Source organism: Gekko japonicus, unplaced genomic scaffold (genome assembly GCF_001447785.1).
Source record: "Gekko japonicus isolate JY-2015 unplaced genomic scaffold, Gekko_japonicus_V1.1 scaffold3683, whole genome shotgun sequence".
Classification (NCBI taxonomy): Eukaryota; Metazoa; Chordata; class Lepidosauria; order Squamata; family Gekkonidae; genus Gekko; species Gekko japonicus.
Window position 1 is genome coordinate 1 of NW_015169895.1, and position 22261 is coordinate 22261.

At 45.2% G+C, this 22261-nt stretch overlaps 1 protein-coding gene across 1 annotated transcript in view; it reads left to right on the top strand.

The window, feature by feature from the left end:
* Nucleotides 1-1242: 1242 nt before the first annotated feature.
* MCM8 (minichromosome maintenance 8 homologous recombination repair factor) overlaps nucleotides 1243-22261 on the top strand; it is a gene marked incomplete at its 5' end in the record, with an annotated part of 23322 nt that continues 2303 nt past the window's right edge. The window contains 11 exons of the mRNA XM_015417484.1: nucleotides 1243-1441; nucleotides 1681-1766; nucleotides 4941-5092; nucleotides 8626-8824; nucleotides 12592-12622; nucleotides 13459-13599; nucleotides 13795-13936; nucleotides 16576-16771; nucleotides 18561-18780; nucleotides 20402-20611; nucleotides 22094-22170. Coding sequence (XP_015272970.1) covers nucleotides 1243-1441; nucleotides 1681-1766; nucleotides 4941-5092; nucleotides 8626-8824; nucleotides 12592-12622; nucleotides 13459-13599; nucleotides 13795-13936; nucleotides 16576-16771; nucleotides 18561-18780; nucleotides 20402-20611; nucleotides 22094-22170 — 1653 coding nt within the window. The remainder of the gene's footprint in view (nucleotides 1442-1680; nucleotides 1767-4940; nucleotides 5093-8625; nucleotides 8825-12591; nucleotides 12623-13458; nucleotides 13600-13794; nucleotides 13937-16575; nucleotides 16772-18560; nucleotides 18781-20401; nucleotides 20612-22093; nucleotides 22171-22261) is intronic.

A 22261-nucleotide genomic window follows, 5' to 3' on the forward strand; every position in this document is an offset into this window, starting at 1 on the left:
GTGTGGGCCCAGTTCCAGACAGACTGTATAGAATTGAATGATTAAGGGAGATCGGCAGGGAAGGGAGATCGGCAGTGTTGTGTCGAGCTGAGAGCACTGAGTAGATGTACCCTCTTGTAACGTCATCTTTGTAGAAGATCAGACTGGAACAACTAGAGCACTTATTTTGATGTATATGTAGTAAGAATTTTATACGGTTTTAATTTGTTTTATGCCTGATTGTGAGCCACCCTGAGCCTGCGCCGCGGGGAGGGTGGGCTATAAATTGAATTTATAAATATATTAACTTTCTCTGTTTTGGGCATGGTACGCTTAAATCACAGCTACGGAATTTCGTTGTTTCTTAACCACTTTTTTTTTTTTTTTTAGTCCTGAGCCGCTTAGAAGGGCGGGATATAAATCTCAAAATAAAAAAAATAAATAAATAAATATCCATTGGAACTATCTCTCTGGAAGGTGTGCCTGGTATTGTGTCGGGTTCAGGGGCGTCCAGCCTCCATGTGGGGCCTGGCAATATCTCCTGGAATTACAGCTCATCTCCAGACTACAGAGATCGCTTCCCCTGGAGGAAATGGCTACTTTGGAGGGAGGACTCTGTGGCATGCTGCCCCACTGGGGTCTCTCCCCTCCCTCCCCCCAACCCCACCCTGTCCAGGCTCCACCCCCAAATCTCCAGGAATTTCCCAACCCAGAGTTGGCAGCCCTGCCCTCAAAAGCTCCCTTGTCTGTCATATCCCTGTCCACCCCATTTGGGGCTTGCAGAACCTCAAAACTGGAGAAGAGGAGTTTGCAGTGCCTCCTCTCTGCTGGGTCTCTCCTGCACAGCTACCTCTTCACTGGCCTGCTCATAAGCCCATGAGGTCAGCTGCATATGCCCAGTTAGCTTCCTCAAAGTCTCACAAGAGCTGCCAGTCTCCTTAGAGTTCAGAGGAATCAGGCCGCATCTTATTTCCCCCTCCCATTCCCCTGGCCAGGTAAAACCGCTGACAGCTATAGTCGGTGGCTGCACTGGGGCCTTAAAGTGTCCAGCAACTTTCTCTGTTGCCCTCACAGTAGATATTTCTGAGTGACCATCCCTTGGCTCCAGGGTAAGTCTGGGGGCAGCTCCGCGATGGGTGTGGGCCCAGTTCCAGACAGACTGTATCGAATTGAATGATTAACTTTCTCTGTTTTGGGCACGGTACACTTAAGTCACAGCTATGGAATTTTTTTTTTTCTTAACCACTTTTTTTTTTTTTTTAGAGTCTACAACTATGAGCCGCTCACTCAGCTAAAGAATATCCGGGCCAATTGCTACGGGAAATACATTGCGGTGCGTGGCACTGTTGTGCGTGTCAGTAACATCAAGCCTTTCTGCACCAAGATGGCATTTATATGCAGCACCTGTGGAAATATTCAGAGTGTCTCTCTGCCCGATGGAAAATATACACCCCCTACAAAGGTAAACGAGCCTCTTTAAAGAACTTGGTTAGCTACCTTTTTCATTAGGTAAGATTATAGGTATTAAAGTAATGAGAGGAGACGAAATGACTTCAGCAAAATGAAGCTAAATTGTAAAGTGCGATTTATGGAGAAAGAATTCAGTACAAATTTAACTGCCCCCCTCTCTCAAATGAAGCTATTTCAGGCATTGCCATGTAAACTTCCATTGGCACTAATCTGAATATCATCTGTTTTTAGTGTCCTTTGCCTGAATGCCATGGACGATCATTCACTGCAGAGAGAAGTTCTCCTTATACCATTACCGTGGACTGGCAGTCTATTAAGTAAGCACGCAAAATCTGGGTTTTTTTTTTAAAAAAACAGTGTCTGTTACAATAATTGAAACTTTTATCTTGACCGAAACCCCACCTTAAATTGTTTCAGCTTAACATGTATAATCTGCACCAGAGCTACAGCAAGTGCTTCTACTGACCGAATAGTCCTGAGCTTATTTTGTATTGTATCCAGTGATCTGGCAATGGAACGCATTTGATTAGTGTTTTGGGGACCAAACCAGGTTCCTGTAGCCTTCCAAACATGTTGGAGGTCTAGCTTTCAATTGCAGCACCCTAAAGAGTTTGGGCAGTCTGTGTCTGGGAGATTCCACCCATCCTGTGCTCCATTTAACATGTTTATTGCCTCCTGGTTTAGGCTGGAAATATGTTGTTGTTGTTAGCCATTCAGTCGTGTCCGACTCTTGGTGATTCTAGGGGCCAGCTCTTTCCAAGTTTTCCGATCTTGTACTGTTTCTTAGGCCCAGCTCTTTCCACGTTTTCCGATCGTGTACTGTTTCTTTGAGTCATTCCATGCTCAGGCTGTTGTTGACTTTTATGGTGTCCAGCCAACATGTTCTTTGGTGGCCAGGTTTCCTTTTGCTGCTAACCAATCCAAGCATAATTGCTTTTTCTAGTGAGTTCTTCCACATGACATGGCAGTCACAGTTTTATGATCCCCCCCCCCAGTGACACGTCTGGTTTTATGCGCTCCAGTACTTGCTAGCAATGCTCCCTCTAAGCTGTGGAGTCTTGTGAGCAAAAAATCTACTTTGTGAGCTACTGGCCTTAAAGTTGTGAGTGAGCGATTTGGCTGCTGCAGAAATTAGTTTGCTCTGGAGCCATCCTTCCTGAGCGAAGACAAAAATGTGTGAGCTGGAGGCTAAAAAACTGTGAGCTAGCTCACACTAACTCAGCTTAGAGGGAACACTGCTCGCTTGTTTGTCGCCTTTGCTGTCCAAGGAATACACAGGAGCCTTCTCCAGCTCCACAACTCAAATGAGTCGTTTTTCCTCATGTCTTGCTTCTTTCGCAGCCATAGGTTGCTATGTGGAACACAATAGCACAGACTAATCTGCATTTGGTTGCTAGGCGGATGTCCTTGCTCTTCCATATTCAATTCTTGCTCATCATTGCTGTGCTACCCAGTGTGATTCGATGTTTTATTTCTGGACTGTGTTCGCCATTTTGGTTGATCTGTGATCCTAAGAAAGTGAATTCTTCCACACATTCGATCTCTTCATTGTTATTTTGATGTTTCTCTTCTTCTGGGTGGTCATGAACTTGGTCTTTTTGATGTTTAGGAAGAAGCCAGACTTCCGACTTTCCTCTTTGATTTTCTCAATCAGGTATTCCAGGCCTTCTTCAGTTTCTGAGAGGAGGGGTGTGTTATCAGCATATTGAAGACTGTCGATATTGATATTCCTTCCTCCAACCTTTTGACTCTTCCAGCTCTATTTTTGACTCTTCCAGCTCTAACTTCCTCATGATTGTTTCGGCATACGTGTTGAATAGGAAAGGTGAAAGGTGAAAGAATGCAACCTTGTTGTACCCTTTTCTCTATATTGAACCAATCAGTATCTCCATATGGTGTTTGCACAGGGGCTTCCTGGTTTGTGTGCAATGATTGTAAACTTGACCAGATGTGCTGGCACTCCCAGGTCTTGTAGGGCTCTCCACAGTTTGTCATGATTGACATAGTCAAAGGTTTTGTTGTAATGGATGAAGCATATATAGATAATCTTTTGACACTTGTGAGATTTCTCCATGATCCAATGCAGATTTGCTATATGGTTGTGAGTGCCACGTCCCTTCGGAAGCTGGCTTGTTCTAGCCCCGTGTTGGTGTGAGCTACCAGCCTTGTCCCTAGCTCGCCATCCACCCAGCGGTTCGAAAGCTTCGGCGAGTAGATAAAATGGGTATCACTTCTTAGAGAGGGTGGGCACACCAAAACCGTTAGCCGGCGACCGGAATGCTCAGCTCGCAAGATTGAAAGCCTAAGAAAAAATCTCTTCGACTCCGAGAAGCCTGTAATGGGCTGTTCCGGCCAGGCGGTGGCAGTGCAGCGCTGCAAGACCTGGAGAAGCTGACGTCATCTAGCCAAGTCGAAGTGAATATGCCGACGGAACACGTCTGACCCGCAGCTGAACAAACCCTCGCCGACTGTGAATGTGTGTGATTTAAAAGATATATGTTGTCCTCCCTTACCCCCATAAATCATTGTTAGTCCCGCGTGAATGAGTAACTGTAAATCGCTCAGAGCCAGCAAGCTCTGCAGGATTGAGCGATTAATAAATTGAAAGATTATTATTAATTATTATTATTGGACACCTGGTAATTCCCTTTCAATGGTTGATGCCAGGTGTTGTTGTATAATTTAAAGCAGAATTTTGCTAATATGAGGGATGAGAGTGAATTCTGTGATAATTGGAGCAGTCTTTGGAGTCTCCCTTTTTTTGGCAGTGGAATGAACACTGAGCATTTCCAGTCCCTTGGCCATGTGTTGGTTTCCCAAATTTTCTGACACGGGGCTCTGAAGATTGCAGGTGGCACATGCCTCAGCAATTCTGCAAAGTTGATGTGAACTCCTGGAGCCTTGTTGGTTGGTAGTCGGCTCATTGCCCACATGATCTCTTCCTCAAGGATGGCTGCTTCTTTCTCGACTTCCCTCTCCTTGGTATCTTGAGGTTGGGCTTCTTTGCTACTAGCGTACAGCTCTTCTGTGTATTCCCCCACCTGTTCTTGACATCTTGTTGGTTGGACAGTTCTTTCCCTTGCTTGCTTTTGATTATGCCTTTACGGGCAGCAAATGGTGTTCGAATCTTTTTGACTTGCATAAATGCAAGCGTGGTGTGGCCCTTTACGCAGTCCTCTTCTAGCTGTTTGCAACGCTTGTCCCACAGAACTTAATTGTTTTTCCGGAAATATAAATATTAACTATCTTTATGTAACAACAGTGGAGTAGAGTGGCTAGTGTCAGGCTAGAATCTGGGCAACCCAGCTTCGAGTCCTAGTTTGTTGGAAGCTTGCTGGGGGTGACCTTGGGCCACTCCTTATCTAACCTTGGGCACAGGAAGGTGGCTGTCATGGAGGGAGAATGATGTTGTAAGCTGCTCTGGATCTCTGTTATGGAGAAAGCCAGGGTATAAATACCATAAACAGTGTGTGTTGCGCCGTGTATTTTAGGATTCAGGAGCTCATGTCAGATGATCACCGAGAAGCCGGTAGAATTCCTCGCACCATCGAATGTGAGCTGATTCAGGATCTTGTCGACAGCTGTGTTCCAGGAGATGTGATTACTGTCTCAGGAACTGTCAAGGTCTCCAACACTGAGGAAGGTATGCAAAATCTGGCTGTAGCTTTTATTTATTTATTTATTTATTGGGTTTCTATCCCGCCCTCCCCGTGAACGGGGTCAGGGCGGCTTACGTTTAAAGGCACTATGTGCCAGAGTACATAAAACCAGATAAAACAACCATATCATTACAATTAAAGTGCTCAACATAGAAACAGTGGAATGAAGCCAATTGAGTCAATAATTCCGCCTTTTAAGAAGCTAAATACTTACCGGCTCTTTCCACACAGAGGACCTCAAGGTGGTTCACAATATATGACTGAGAACAGTGTGCCTGCCCATACACATAACAATTAAAAGTGTAAAGTGCTTCAGCTTCCCAGCAAAAAGACAATGGGTATATTTTATTTCATTTATATCTCACTTCCCCCACCCCCCCTTGGGTCCCCAAAAGAGGTCACATTGTTATCCTCTCTTCCATTTTATTCTCTCAACAACCCTGTGAGGTAGGTTAGGCCGAATGTGTGTGACTGGCCCAAGGTCACCCAGCAAGACTCCATGGCAGAGTGTGGATTTGAGCCTGGGGTTTCACTGATCCTAGTCCAGCACTCAAACTATGACACCACACTGGCTGTGTCCCACTGTTTTCCCCACACTGGGTTGGCTTCCACCCAAAGCTTTTGCCGCTGGGAGAAGAAGTTTCTGCAGATTTCCCCCTTCCTGCTACTGCAGAGCTCTGACTCCCGGCTCATGCTATTCCTGGAGGTTCCCGAGCAGCATTTCAGGAGACATCTGGGGCTGTACCAGGAGTGGGAAGTAAGAAAACTGCTATCCATTGAGAGCAGTTGGGGGGGGGGATCCAAACCATTGTGTGTACTGAAATTCACGCCAGCCACTAGAGCACAACACTGCTGAAGGCTCTTTGTAATAGCCCTGCCTTACGTGCACTTCTGATAGCAACTAAGGAGGTGGTAGATCTTACTGCTCACTAGTAGCCTGTTCCAGAGCAAACATCCTGGAAGGGGCCAGTCTCAGAACGAGCGTCCTCACAGGAAGTCACAGAAACCAGGCCCATAGCTGGGAAAATTTTAGGGGGGGGGGGCCTCCAAAAGCTCCACACATGTGCAGTGACATCGCAAAAAGTGCACTGACGTCTCAACAAATAGAAAATAAAAAATGCTCACGCTGCTGCCACCGCCAGCACCCAGATGCACCCCCCCTCCCCGTGTCCCTCCCTCCCTGAGGCCGAGCCGAGGCATGGATAGAGGGCACCCGGCTTACCTCGCTCTGTATTCAAAGCAGCCATGTGACGCTGAAACCCGGCACCACCAGCCCCCAAACAGGGACTCGACAGTCAGGGAGAAATTAAGTTGCTTTTAAATGTACAAGGAAGACAGATTTAGCGGCCTCCCGCTTCTACAGAAAGATGCGATTCCAGCCCTCGCTGGGCACGGAGCCCTTGGAAGCGGGCTAACAGGAAAGAGCGGGAGGGAGAGGCAAAGCACAAGCGGCTTGGAGGGGAACAGGGGCTGGGGCTGGACCGACACTGACAGGCAGGCAGTCGATCGGGGCTGAGGGGGCCAGGGAGAGGGAGGGGGAGCTGAGGATCATGGGAGGGGCCTGTAAAAACCGTGTGCCAGCAGGAGAAGTGGCATTTATGCACGGGCTCGTACAGGTGATGTGCAAACACTAGCAAGGCTTCCAGGGCACTGTCAAATCGACGCTGCTTGAGCAGTGGGCTCTCCACTCTGCCACGAACCTACCTGGCAGCTGTGACTGGAATGCTGGCAACCTCTGCAAGATGTTGTGCCAGTAGCAAAGTGAAAGGAAGAGAGGAGGGGTTTTGACAGGTTGGTAGTAGGGAGGGGGGGAGGCTGGTTGTGCCTGTACGGGGGTCACTGAGAAGTGGAGGCCAAGTGGCACCTGGCTAGAATTCTTGTTGAAGTTATCTGGTGGTCTTGTCACTGGATGGCAGGCACACTTCTGGTTAGGTTGTAAAATGGAAAAGGAGTATTGAAGTATTGCATTGCATGAAGCATCCCGAAGCTGGGGCATGGATAGTATTAAACTTTAGCATATGAAATCCTATTATAAAGTACCATGAAATTAAGAGAGGTATTTCTCCCTACCTGTACTCTACAAAGCCCACTTGGAGACTGTTTTATGCAGACACATAAAACTCTGGCACATGCTTTTCCCAGCTCTTGTCGCAGTCAGATGTAGGCCTTGTGTTACTTTAGAATTCAGCTCCATTCCTCTTATACCTTATAGGCTCGTTGTAGTTCCTCTCTGCCTGCACTTGCCTCAGCGTCTTCAGAGAGCAAACCAAGAACTGGTAGCATATTCCTTGGTGATCATAGTATTCACCGCTTTGCTTCAAGACAGACCAAAAACAGAACCCCTTTTGGATGTCTAGATAACTTGCTCAGTGGGGAAGGGACCGAAAATCCACCTGGCTTTGTTCCTGCTGCCCTTTAATGCTAGATTAGCCATCTGTAGGTATTTCTTTGCATAGAAAAAGAGGTGCAGAAGCTAATTAGCATAACGTATTTGCATATGCCACACCCCCTGACATCCCCGGACGTGTGTCAGAAGGCAACACCCACCACTCAGGCTTCACTGGACTGTTTTGGATTGCTAGCTATTGGGGGGGGGACGTGCAGATCTGTTCTCACAGAGGAGGGAGAGCTTGTACCTGAAGGCAGGCTGGGGGGGGGGGGTTCTGCAACTTACCTGGCTGCTTCTTGTTCCTCATGGCCCGACTGAGGGCTGCTGGGAGCAGAGGGGGGGGCTGGTTGCATGTGCCCGCCCCCTGAGCTCCTTACTGCTAGAGCTCCACTCCTGTGCGCTCCTGCAGGAAATGACCCCTGCTTTGCATGCAAATGCCAACTGAGTGACCCTGAGTGTGCCTAGCTAGTACACGGTTCTCTCCCATTGTGTGCTGTGACTCCTGAGATACTTAACCATATGCTCAACATACCGTATTTAGTCATCCTGCCAACGGATCCAACTTGGAAAGAACTGTTTGCTGCGGCACTGTTCTCTGCTCGATTACTTCTGCCTCTCACTTGCCACGAGTACTGAAGGTACCCATTTGTTTTCTTGGCTGAAAAGAAAGGCATAATTGGTTGGATCCCACCAGCATGAGAGAATCAGTTCCTCTTCCCTTTCCCCATCCACATCCTGTGGCCCCTGAAAACCTAATGCTTGGAGTAATGGGACTATTGTGGATGAAAAGCCATGAGGTTCAGAAGGCTGCAGTGAGGAACTGGGCAAGACTAGCCCTTCCCTCTCTTCTAGCAGCAGAACACTGGCTAGATACTGTTCAGTGTTTTCTGCAAACCATTGTCTGATATCCATTATGGAAATAAGCATTTTAAAATTTGAAGTACCTGGTTTATCTTAGAATCGAACATGCTGATAATGTTTGTCCAGTTATTCCCAAAATGTTCAGGAACCATCTGCTTTGTTCTTCAAACGTTTTAAAAATTAAGGCTAGTGGTTACTGTGAGGCCTTGTAAATCATGACTTTGAATACAGGCATTAAAAATACCTCTGGTCTGACCATTTTAACAGGGGCATCTAAAAACAAAAGTGATAAATGTGTCTTCCTGTTGTACATCGAAGCAAACTCGATCAGCAATAATAAAGGACAGAAAGTCAAGGATTACGAACACGGGACTAACCATCGGCCGTGCATGGAGTTCTCGCTGAGAGATCTCTACGCTGTCCAGGAGATCCAGGCTGAAGAGAACCTGCTCAGACTCATTGTGAAGTACGTAATGGCTGTTAATTTTTTATTAGTCACCACTTGCTTTCCTACTTTAGCTTCCCGGTCTCTGTGCACGTGGTTTTTAACCGTGGAGCAGGACCCCTCGGTTAAGCATGAATTTGCAGTTAAAACTATTTGCTGAATTTTTCACGCATCCTAAAAATATGTGAATAAAATATATCAGAAGCTGCTGGTTAGAAATCGGCGGTTTTGGTGTCTGTGATAAAATGCCCGCAAGTCTGTCTCACTCATGAACATCAGACAGGTTTCATTGTCTTCTCAGTCTATAAAAGGGTAGGGGTAGGATTATATCAGTACTTACTTTGCCCTAGAAAAGGGATTTGTTTTTTCTAAAAAATCCTGTGTTTTCATTCCCCGCTTGATGTCCCTTTCTTCTTCATTCCAGAGCCTTTAACTCCCTTCTGTCCTGATAATTCTTCCCTTTCTCTCACCACTCCTCTTAGGATCAGACCCTTCCTTCTATTTCACTGCACACAGGAATGTATGAATGCTGGAATGAAAACAAAGCCAATCTATGCCACTTCTAAGATTTGTAGTTTTCTTAAAAATAAACTTCTAGCAATATTGTAAAAAAAAATATCACCCATTTCCTTTGGGGTATATTTCTACCCCTAGCCAAAGTCCATTTTTTTGAAAAACAAAGGCTGCGGTCACACACACTAAATAATCCACTTTCAATCCACTTTCAATGCACTTTTGAATTGGATTTTGCCAGTTCACACAGTAAAATCCAGTTGTAAGGTGCATTGAAAGTGGATTATTTCGTGTTCGTGACCGCAGCCAAAAACTATGTTTTGAACCTAAGGTATTAAATAACCAGCACAAACTTCCACGAATCTTAAAGGAAAGCATCGAAGAACGTCTAAAATTAGTAACTTCTATCACTTTTGTCCCTTGGTGGCTCAAGTGGTTAAGACACTGTTTTTCAGGAATCCGAAGGTCAGTAGTTCAGCAGTTAGAGACCCGAGTTGCCGCATGACGGAGTGAGCTCCCGTCTCTAGTTCCAGCTCCTGCCAACCTAGCAGCTCGAAAGCAAGAAATTGCGAGTAGATAAATAGGTACCACTTTGGTGGGAAGGTAACAGCGTTCCGTGCGCCTTGGTGTTTAGTCATGCCGGCCACATGACCACGGAAACATCTTCGGACAGCGCTGGCTCTTCGGCTTTGAAACGGAGATGAGCACCGCAACCCTAGAGTCAGATTCGACTGGCTTTCGAGCAAGGAAACCTTTACTATCACTTTTGTCCCTTGGGGTATATTTTCTACCCAAGACTGTATCTCTGATATGAGGTAAATATTTATCAGGAAGGGTCGTCAGTTTGTCATGACAGGACGTCTCTCTCCAGAGCACCTTAAAAGGCTTTCCTGGAAGAGCTGGCTCTGAGCCCTGTAGCACCTTAGAGACCAACAAGATTTTGGGGGTGTACCTCTCTTTCTGAGGCTCACCTGGGGGTGCCACTTGAGGTGGCACTCCTCCAACACCCCTGGAGCGCGGAATGCCTTCCCTGCTTCAGGGGAGAGCCTCCGCCATCGCTGAAGCCACAGACCGGAAGTCCCTTGGGGTATATTTTCTACCCCAAGACCGTATCTCTGATGAGAGGTTAATATTTATCAGGAAGGGTCGTCAGTTTGGTTTGTCATGACAGGACGTCTCTCTCCAGAGCACCTTAAAGGCTTTCCTGGAAGAGCTGGCTCTGAGCCCTGTAGCACCTTAGAGACCAACAAGATTTTGGGGGTGTACGTTTTGAGAGTCAAAGCTCCCTCTGTCTGATCTGGGAACTTTGACTCTCGAAAGCTCCTACCCCCCAAAATTTTCTGGCCTCTAAGGTGCTTAAAGGTAAAGGTTTCCCTTGCTCGAAAGCCAGTCGAATCTGACTCTAGGGTTGCGGTGCTCATCTCCGTTTCCAAGCCGAAGAGCCAGCACTGTCCGAAGTTTGAAACGGAGATGAGCACCGCAACCCTAGAGTCAGATTCGACTGGCTTTCGAGCAAGGAAACCTTTACTATCACTTTTGTCCCTTGGGGTATATTTTCTACCCAAGACTGTATCTCTGATATGAGGTAAATATTTATCAGGAAGGGTCGTCAGTTTGTCATGACAGGACGTCTCTCTCCAGAGCACCTTAAAGGCTTTCCTGGAAGAGCTGGCTCTGAGCCCTGTAGCACCTTAGAGACCAACAAGATTTTGGGGGTGCTACTGAACTCAAATATGGCTGTTCTGCTGTGGACCAACACAGCTACCCTCTGAAACTATTTCTTAGAACAGTGTTTTATTTAAAAACTCACGGGGTGTTTTCCTACTCCAGTAGGTAGACCGTGGTGAAGAAAAAGCTACCCAATGGCAAAATGTGTCGATTTCTGGGATTGTTTTTCTACCTTGGGTGCTTTTTTGTTTACAGTAAGAAAGCTGTAAGTGATAAGTGGCTGTACTTTGAGCACCTTGTCTACTGCTATACGGAGGACGATGTCCTAAGAGGAGAAGTTTCTAGGGCCACTCTTCTGTGGATTCTGCTGTTTTAGCAAAAGACGACTGGGGTAGATTTCAAGGAACAAAGAAGAATGCCCCGGGTGGGGGGGTGTTTGCAGTTAAAGCAATGCCGTGGCTTTGTATCTAAAGTAGCAGATGTAGTAACACCAGGGGACTACAGTGGGGTGACAACAGCCGGCAGAATGTTCCCTACGGCAATAAGCCTCTTAGGAAACCTTCTGAGAGAGGAGAGGGTGCCATTCGTGACTTTATTTGCTCTTCCTGTGGAGAAGGCAATTTTGGCCATAGCAATACTGATAACTGCTTATAAGGGCACATGGATCTTCTTTTCTACTGGGAAAAAATAATCATACTGAAGAATCCCGCCCCACCCCCATTCTCACCTATTTTTAGACCATAAGACCAAACTAAAATCCACCTTGTTCTCTGCTCTACCCGATACCTGGGAGGGAAGAGAGAAATACCAAATATAGAATAGGGCAGGAAGCATCCTGAGCAGGATGCTATGAACAGATGGATCAGAAAACCTTGCGGAGAGTTACTTGGAGTTCAGGTGTTCTGCTTTCAGCCAACAGCAGGCTTTCGTATAGGAAAATGTACGCAGCAACTGCTGTGTAGTGTTTCAGGCTTAATGAGACAAAGCTTAACACTCCAGTTGAAATCAGCGGATCTTAAAAACTGCTCATCTTTGGTCGTTATCCATATTTGTTCGTGTGTCTGATGGGTCTGAGATTTGTATAAGTTGGGTTCTGCCGTCTGTACAGGAGTACCCGTGAGACTAGTTCTCCCAGCTCTCCTACTGCTGCCAAGATCAGAGCAGAACTGTCCGTATTCTGCAACAGAATGTGAGACCGGGCAAGGATTTCAGCATTTTAGAAGCCTCAACTTTTTTTTTTAAAAGGCATGTTTCTCCTGTTATGCTTGTAACGATGAGTTTCAGAAGTAGTTGAGCAGTGCCATAGTGGGGTCTCAATAGGACTTGCAGGGTTGATGCTTGGATAAGAATTTGGTGCCCTCCCATCGCTTCTTGCCTCACTGCGTACCTAGCAGGGGCAGCACATGCAAATGTATCAAGTGTGTGTGGCTGCAGAGGTCAGGTTTTTTGGTGCAGGATTTGCATTAACTTGGAGCTCAGTGGTTTCGGGGGGAGGGAGGGAGGATGGGGCTCATGAGGTTATTGGCACAGATTATATACGCTCCCTGTATAGCCTATATTTACTTTAAATTAACTGTTAACATCATATTCTCCTCTTCCCTCCGTAGCTCCCTTTGCCCTACTATCTACGGTCATGAGGTAAGTGCATCCCAACTAAGACATTCTAAGCTCTCGAAAACAACCTCGAAAACATCAACCATTTTTGTTCAGTCATGATATTGTTAAATATGCTTCAAAAGTCTTTCAGGGGTAAGTAATGTTGGTAGTTGGGGATGTCATAAGAACATAAGAGACGCCAATGTTGGATCAGGCCAAAGGCCCATCTGGGGGTAAGTAATGTTGGTAGTTGGTGATGTCAGGTGCTTTGAGCGGTTTTTCCCCTCCCCTAAATTCCATAAATAAATTATTGCTTGGAGTATTGTGTCTGACTTGCTCAGCAGTTCTTTAGCACTCTTTTTTTTAAAACACATTTTATTAGGATATGGTAAACACAAGTCAATATATATCAAATACTTTTATACCCATATATCCTACCCTCCTACGGGTGCTTTGAGCGTTTTTTTCCCCTCTCCTAAATTCCATAAATAAATTATTGTCAGGTGCTTTGAGCGTTTTTTTCCCTTCCCTAAATTCCATAAATAAATTATTGCTTGGAGTATTGTGTCTGACTTGCTCAGTAGTTCTTTAGCACTCTTGTTTACTGGTTTACATGCATAACTTCCTCCATGAGGAACAGTCTTAGTTATTCAACTTTAAAAAATTTTCGTCTCTTATTTTTGTCTCATCTGGGAAATTAACATGTTCTTCGAAGATATGTGAGCAAATCTGCCCTTGTATAATCTACCAAAGCTAAACATTGACTCCTATTACCGAGGCCTAAAATGCATCACAATAAATTACCTTCCAAGATACTTTTAGTGTTTTCCACTCCTCTCCTTTGTCATTTGCTTTACTGTCCCTCTTTGACTGAACAGATAGTGAAAGCTGGTTTAGCGCTGGCCTTATTTGGAGGATGCCAAAAATACGTGGACGATAAAAACAGGATTCCTGTTCGAGGAGACCCCCATATCTTGGTTGTTGGAGATCCGGGATTGGGGAAGAGTCAGATGCTGCAGGTATGGAATTATTGGTTTATAAATACAGCCTCTGGGAAATTATCTACTCCTTAAAAGTTTTTTTTTTTTTTTTTAAATAGCACTACCATATTTCCTTGAAAATATAAAAATATCACGTGCCCTGTTCTCTGGGCTTTAGTGTAATTATGGTAGCCCAAGCCTTGCACACTCAAGAACTGCTTTCTGTTTGTTTAGGCCGTGTGCAGCGTCGCTCCTCGTGGAGTGTATGTTTGTGGCAATGCCACCACGACATCTGGCCTGACTGTCACTCTGTCTAGAGATGGTCCCTCTGGAGATTTTGCTTTGGAAGCCGGTGCCCTTGTACTGGGAGATCAAGGTACAACATAAAGCCGCTAGCTTTCTTTCACAGACGGGCTCAGCTCGGTCCCTCTGGAGATTTTGCTTTGGAAGCTGGTGCCCTTGTACTGGGAGATCAAGGTACTGTCGCGCAGTTTGTGTGAACCAGCACCTCGAACCTGTTTTGCACTCACAGCAGTCTTTCACTCACCAGAGGCTTCCAACAGTAAACCACACTTAGTCCAGTGGTAACTATATACAGGAATTTATTTACAATATATACAGCTCTCAGACAAAGTGCTTCGCCAGACTCCATCCACCATCAAGGGGGGAAAAGTACAATGGTACATTTCTACATATATACATATGTCCAGCCAATCAGAACATTGCTGACTCATACTGACTGTGCTTCAGCTCTGCCCAGTCCAAACTGGCTGTATCTGGATTATCACAGCTGTTAGCTGTCAAGTAGATCCTGTATCTAGGTGCTGAAACCTATACACCAACAGGTACTACATAAAGCTGCTAGCTTTCTTTCACAGACGGGCTCAGCTAATGTTGGTCAGTTCATTTAGCAATTGATACACCGCATAACATTTTTAAAAAATATCTGTATTCCAGCGCAAGAATGCTTCAGGGACTGCACGATGATCACTAATCTTCCCAACTTTCCCTGCCTTCCAGCAGCCATTTCCAACTCTGAGAACGTTTACTCCTGGGGTTCGGGACCTATGTAGAGTAATAGCCCTGCAGGGTCAGAAGGCTGCAGTTGGGAGGAGGATGGGGGTGAAACCAGTCCCTTCTTCCTCTTCTGTTGACAGAGCTCAGGTCATGCAAGAGGCAGGAAGGAATGGTTTTGTCCCCTTCCTCCTCCTCCTCCTCCTCTTCCTGCACTTTCCCCACCCACATGGCCATTGGTCTGTGTGGGTCCTGCAGTCCCAGGAAGGGCCACCTTGGGTTGATCCCTATTCATAGTGGGAAAGTCACGTAGTTGGCGTGTGTGAGCAGCAGCAGTGCAGGCAGTGGGGAGGACCCAGTGTGGCAAAGTGTTTGGTGTGTCCGACCAGGAAATGGGAGAGCCAGGTTTGAATTCCCACTCTGTCATGGAAGCTTGGGCCAGTCCCATGCTCTAAATCTAACCTACCTCACAGAGTTCGTTGGGGGGGGGGGGGGTTGCTTTTTTTGGGGGGGGTCATGCAAGAGGCAGGAGGGAATGGTTTTGACCCCTTCCTCCTCCTCCTCCTCCTGCACCTTCCCCCCACCCACGTGGCCATTGGTCTGTGTGGGTGGGTCCTGCAGTCCCAGGAATGGCCACCTTGGGTTGATCCCTATTCACAGTGGGAAAGTCACATAGTTGCTGTGTGTGAGCAGCAGCAGTGCAGGCAGTAGGGGAGGACCCAGTGTGGCAAAGTGTTTGGTGTGGCCGACCAGGAAATGAGAGAGCCAGGTTTGAATTCCCACTCTGTCATGGAAGCTTGGGCCAGTCCCATTCTCTAAATCTAACCTACCTCACAGAGTTGGTGGGGGGTTTTTTTTTGGGGGGGGGGGTTGCATTTTTGGGTGGGTGGGTGCCCATGCCTGGAAGTCGTCATGGTGACCACTGGTGACCCCTAGGTCATCTGGAGGATGTTCAAAGAAGTGGCTTGATAGCCTGTCTCTGCCTCCTGGTCCTGGTATTCTCTGGAGGTCTCCCATCCAAATACTTGCCAGAGTCGGCCCTGCTTAGCTTCTAAGATCTGGCAAGATCGGGCTTGCCTGGGCTATCCAGGTCAGGGCCTCACAGGGTTGTTTTGAGGATAAAATGGAGGAGAAGGGAACAATGTAAGTTGCTTTGGGTCCCCATTGGAGAGAAAGGCAGGGTATCAATCAAACAAAACAGTAAATGAGCAGAAGCGTGATTAACCCCTTTCTGGGCTTGCAAAAGGGTACTGTGCATACTATCTGCACCACCCCAGGCGCTCAGTCAGGAACCACTTAAGCACGTGCTGACCATCTCCGTCAGTGCTGTCAACTCTGATAGCACCAGTTGCACAACTGAACAGGCTGGCAGGGATGACGACTCCATCCAGCCTTCCCCGTTTCAGGCCACCTGGTTGGTCCAGGTGGGTGTGTATTGTGGAACTTGGCACTGCATCCCTGGCTTGGGGGGGGGTACAGATTTTTATTTAGTAGTAGTAATATTTATTGCATCAGCAAGAAAGCCATAGCAACTGTACAGAATTTAAAAAAAAAACCCAAACAACAACAACAACAACAAAAACCAGCACACACTTTTATTTAGACTGATATCTAATTGGGTGTCTCAAATTAGTCAGAACTGTTGGGTGTGTAAAAGAAATTCTTGGTCACTCTCCTTTTCACTGTTAGATTATGCTTCATATTTGGGAGAGAGAAAAACAGGTCCAAAGAGCTGCTTTGGATATAATGGGGGTGAATCCTATGTCTACTCTTCCTACTCCACTGAGTAAAGTTTGGAGCCTCCCTCCAACTTACATGGCTCTTCTGTAGGAAGGAGAGCTGTTCAGGATGGAGGAAGGCTTCTTGGAGGGTGGTTGGATCCAACGCATTATATCCAATCCTTTTCCTCCGATGCTTTCTGCTATCGTGGTGATCATTTAGGAAAGGACGCACCTGCCAATTATTTTCTCTCTCCCACCCCCTTGTGAAAATTATTTCCAGGGATCTGTGGAATAGATGAGTTTGATAAGATGGGCAACCAGCACCAAGCCTTGCTGGAAGCTATGGAACAGCAAAGCATCAGTCTTGCAAAGGCTGGCATCGTTTGCAGCTTGCCCGCTCGGACGTCAATCATAGCAGCAGCCAATCCCGTTGGAGGTCACTATAACAAGGCCAAGACAGTATCAGAGAATCTGAAGTAGGTGTTTCTACAGTGTGTGCTGTTGTTTTCAGCAGAAGTGAGATGGGTGGGAGGCCTGCAACCATTCATGCAAAAATTCAAACCGACATTGTAGGAATATACTTATTCTGTTGGCTTTTAGGGAGGGAATGCTCCTGTCATTTCCTCCGGAATTTGCAACGTTAATTGTCGTTGCTGCTTGCAAATGGTTTTTGTGCAACATCTTACTAAAGATTTACAAATATATGCCGTGGCTTTCTTTGAATACATGTTGTGTATATGAATTATTTTCCACATTGTGCTGTCTGTAATGCTCCACTGTTGAAGAAATATATATAAATGGATACAAATCAGGGCCCCCAATGTAAAATCAGTAAATATACAACATAAATATTACAAATTATCAAAAATACATGTATTTATTACAAATTAGTTTAAAAATAATTACAGGCCCAAAAATCGCCTCTGTCAGCATTACAAATCACACCAATATGCACAATTAGGACCTTATGCGACCCTGAAACACGCGTTTTGGCCTACTGACCTTCATCAGTGGTCAAGCATAAATGTTTCACATAGGCTCAATTATTGCAATATTAATATTAATCAATATAGCACCAAGTGAAAATTATGCTGAAAAGGAAGGGAAAAAATTAAACAACCTACTAGCCAATTTTTGTAATATTGAACATTTTAAAAAGCAAGGACTAAATTATCAATTAAATAAAAGTGTAATAGTTACTCTCCTACTTTGGTCCAGGAGATTCAATTCCAAAAGCAAATACTGAGCCAGTGTAACAATTAGTGTGTAATGCAAAATGACAGATCTCCTATCTCTTATATGTCAGGCTGTAAGATGATGTAATAAGGATGGATGATGCAATAGTTACCCCCACTATGATTGCATCAGCCATCCTGATTACATCATCTTACAGCCTAACATATAAGAGACAGGACATCTGTCACTTTGCACAACAGACTAATTGTTATACTAGCTTAATATTTTCTTTTGGAATTGAATCTCTTGGACCAAAATAGGAGGGTAACTATTACACTCTTATTTAATTGATAATTTAGTCATTTTTTAAAAATGTTCAATATTACAAAATTGGCTAGTAGGTTAATTTGTTTTATGTTTAATATTTTTTTTCAAGTACACAGCTGAAATACCATTTTGGTTATATGTACCTGATTTGAACACAAGGCGGTGCCACATGAGGCTTCTACAGTACGTGCTTGCCTTGTGTCACTGATATTTATCAGAAGTAATTCAACATTATACAATTTTTAACACATTCCCATGTTCATAATTGTACCATTAGATATTGTTTGCACATTGATACTGCAAATTTTCTTTTCCCTTCCTTTCCAGCATAATTTTCACTTGGTCCTATATTGATTAACACTAATATTACAATAATTGAGCCTGTGTGCAACATTTATGCTGGACCACTGAAGAAGGCTGGTAGGCCAAAATACATGTGTTTTAGAGTCGCATAAGGTCCCAATTGTGCATATTATATGATTTGTAATTCTTATAGAGGCTCTATTTGGGCCTATAATTGTTTTTAAACTAATTTGTGATAAATACATGCGTTTTTGATCATTTGTAATATTTATGCTGTATGTTTACTGATTTTACATTGGGCCTCCTGATTTGTATCCATTTAATCTTTCAGGTTCTTAATTCATTTTTTGGGGGGGTTAAGTCTCTGTTTTTCCCTATTGAAGAAATACATATATCCAACATCCCACACAGTTTTAGATAATGTGCTTGATGCATGTTTTTTCCCCTCCCCTACTGTAGAATGGGAAGTGCGTTATTGTCCCGGTTTGATTTGGTGTTCATCTTGCTGGATATACCAAATGAAGACCACGACCACTTACTCTCTGAACACGTCATGGCAATGCGTGCTGGGAAACAGGCCGGGCGTAGCAGTGCTACAGTGACGCGTGGAAGCTCGCAAGATTCGCATGTGTCAGTCCTTGAAGCCATTTCAGATAAGCCGTTATCAGAAAGGTTAAAGGTAGTGTCGTCTGTTTAGGTCTTTTTTTTAAAAAAAAGTAACATCCCATAGAATCATGGAACGAGCACAGATTGCCTTGATGTGTTGTGCTACAGAAGGACTTATCTGTCCTTTCATGTATGAAACTGGAAGGGGAGCTTGGGCATCATCTGTTGTATCTCCCACTAAATCCCCCTACTGAGTCAGGTCTGTGATGTCGTGAGAAGTTTAACCCTATCCTGACCTCTTGAATCTTTGCTTTCTATATGCTTTGGTTAAACATCACTTGCGATGTTTCTAGGTACCACGGATCCTTCCTTCATTTCCTCACACCTCCAGCTTGTGTACTCTCACTCATCGTTTTCTTACCTCTTTCCCCCTTTTTCTGCTCCTCTTCACACTCAGTTTCTTCAACGCAACTATCTATTAATCTTGTGGCAAGGATTGCCAGTTTTTACAAAGTTATTAATGTGCTATAAATTCCTTTCTAACTACTCCTGTTGTGTGTAGAAATATCTCCCCGCACAAAAAAAACAAACACAACACATTCTAGCTGCCTTATAAGAATGCAACAGCTGAGAGTGCGGAAAGCTGCAGAGAATTCCAGAAGCAACAACCAGTAGGCGCCCCCGCCCCCCAAGTGCAGGCCATCTAACAGGGTGCCCAAGGCAGTTTCTGTGCCACAGCTAGGTCCGAAATCAGAATGAAAGGGGACCTAGGAAATCGGTTTCACTCAGAAAGCCCTGTAGAGTTGTGCCTTGCCCAAGTAGGATAAGTTGGACATTGGGTGGAAATTAGTTAAATCCTGAGGGTTCAGAGATTGGATTTTCCCACCAGCAAAGGAAGAATAACAGCCTCCTTTAAGACTGCTGGAAAGGACCCTTCATGTAAGGAGGTACTTGCTGGGTGCTCCAGCCGTTGATGGAAAAGCCATCTCTGGCACATCTTGATGGCCATGAAGGGTAAGAGTTGAGAACGCAAGTGGTGGAGTGCAGGTCTCCGAGGGCATGCTTGGGCAAATGGATACATAGCAGAGGGCTGGTGGAAGCCTCAGGAACAACTTCATTGGCTTCTTCCATAGGGATGGGTTCTGAAAAACCTTTCACCAAGATCAGTGGTTTTCTCCTGACCATTGAAGGGTGGTGGTGGTGGTGGGTTTTTTGTATGTTTTGTTGTAGGGCACGGAGCTATGCTGTAGGGGTTATTTATCGCTAACTAGGCTTGAGCTTCCAGATCCTAATACTCTACTATTGAACCACGGAAGCTCTCAGTATGAGCCTTCTGCACATTCAGTCAACATACAGAGCAGAAGAGCATGCACAAGTGTGCTGACCTCACACCCGATTGGCAGCTTGTCAGCACACTGCCTACATGTGGAGAAAGTGCACATGTGTATGCTCTCTCCTGGTGATTGGGGGTGCTGTTTTCAAATGTTTCTGATCACGGGGAAGGAGTGTACACACATGCTTCCTCCTCATATTGGCATAATGCTGATGAGCCACCAGTCTCATGGAGGCAGAAGGCACAATCGGTGCGCTCATACATATGCTGCTCTCCCATTCATTGACTTAATGCATGGAAGGTTGTGTGGTCAAGGCTGACCTAGAATTCTTAAGACCTGAATGCTATCTGTCGTTTGTAGGTCACTCCTGGAGAAAGTTTTGACCCAATTCCACACCAACTGTTAAGGAAATACGTGGGTTACGCTCGGCAGTATGTACATCCCAGACTATCTCCAGAAGCTGCTCAGGTCCTCCAAGATTTCTACCTTGAGCTCCGGCGGCAAAGCCAAAGGGCAGACGGTACGCCTATCACCACAAGGCAGCTCGAGTCCCTGATACGTCTTACAGAGGTATGCTTTCATTTCATGTTCCTTTTTTACTAAGAGTTTTATAACTTCTGTGCCTATTTCTGTCTGAGATTCTACTATATTTTTAAGTGAGACAGCACTATATTTTTAAGTGAGAGACAGCACAGTGAAGACAGCACAGTGATTCTTGTACGTACGTTGGTCAGATATTTTGTTCAGTGCATAGTTGGGAGTGAAACTGCATCACATTTGAGTTTCCTGGTTTCTTGTGGTTGTGCAGAAAAACACTTTTCTTGCAGTTCAAGGGGCAACAACCTGTCCTTGGTCATCTTTTCTTTAAATAAAATCATTTTAATTGCACTTCCTCTGTGTGCACGTATTACTCTATATGTATATATCACTCTGTATCCCTCGAGTGAACGTTTTTGTCACCTTCATCTTTAGATTGAATACAACCTTTTGTTTCTAGTCAGAAGCCAATCATTTAGTTTTGCCGATTACTATTCTCTCTATATCCTCAAAAGTATTTTGTATCATATCCTAGTTTCAAAGTATTTGAAGCTGCCCTGTACTGGAGTGGACAGCTGGTCCGTCTAGTCCCTTGTTTGTTTTTGGTATTTTTCATATGTGCATGTGAGTGTGTGTGCACCTGGAAGTCATGGCGACCTCTGGTGACTGACCCCTGCTGGGGGCCTGGAGGACATTCAGAGAGGTGGCTGAATAAAGCCTGCCCCCACCTCCCAACTGCTGATATTCCTTGGACGACTCCCATCCAAGTAATTGCCAGTCGGCCTTGCTTAGCTTCCGAGATCTGACAAGGTTGGACTTGCCTGGGTCAGGCATCTAGCCCCTCATTGTTGGTTCTAGCAGTGCTTCTCCAAGGTCTCTGGCAGAGAGAGAGAGACCTTTCCAACTCTCTGAGATAGGCAGGGACTGAACCTGGGACTTTGTGTAAGAAAATATGAGTTCTGCCACTGAATACTTCTCCCCTGTATTCTCCAGACTCCCATCTGAGCAGTGCATAAAACTACACGTAGACCTTAAGGGGCACCCTAAAATAGAATCCCACTTTGGCAAACATGTGGCTTATTTATCATGAATGTAGTATACATGAACACATCACGCTGCCTTACGCTGAATCAGATTATTGGTCCATCAAGGTCAGTATTGCCTAATCAGACTTCCAGCGGCTCCCCAGGGTCTCAGGTGGAGGGCCTTCACATCACTTATCACCTGGAGTTGCTGTGGATGGAACCTGGGTCCTTCAGCATGCCAAGCATATGCTGTACCACTGAGCCATGCACCTTTGTGAACAGGCTGAGTTGACGGAGTCCCTTGCTCTAATAACTGCCACAAACTTTAGAAAAGCTTGCTGAAATATGCCTGTATTCAAATTGAACTGTGGTTATCCTTGCATCTGGACTTATAAAATGTAGACAGACTCTTCCTGCCTGAAGTTCTTCTGCTCTTATTATATAGGAGGTCAGTAATTATGTAAGATTTAGTATTCATTTCTCATTTAAGGCCCGATCAAGGTTGGAATTAAGGGAAAAAGCCACCAAAGAAGATGCTGACGATGTCATAGAAATAATGAAATACAGGTATGTACATAAGAACATAAGAGAAGCCAATGTTGGATCAGGCCAATGGCCCATGTAGTCCAACACTCTGTCACACACTGGCCAAAAATAC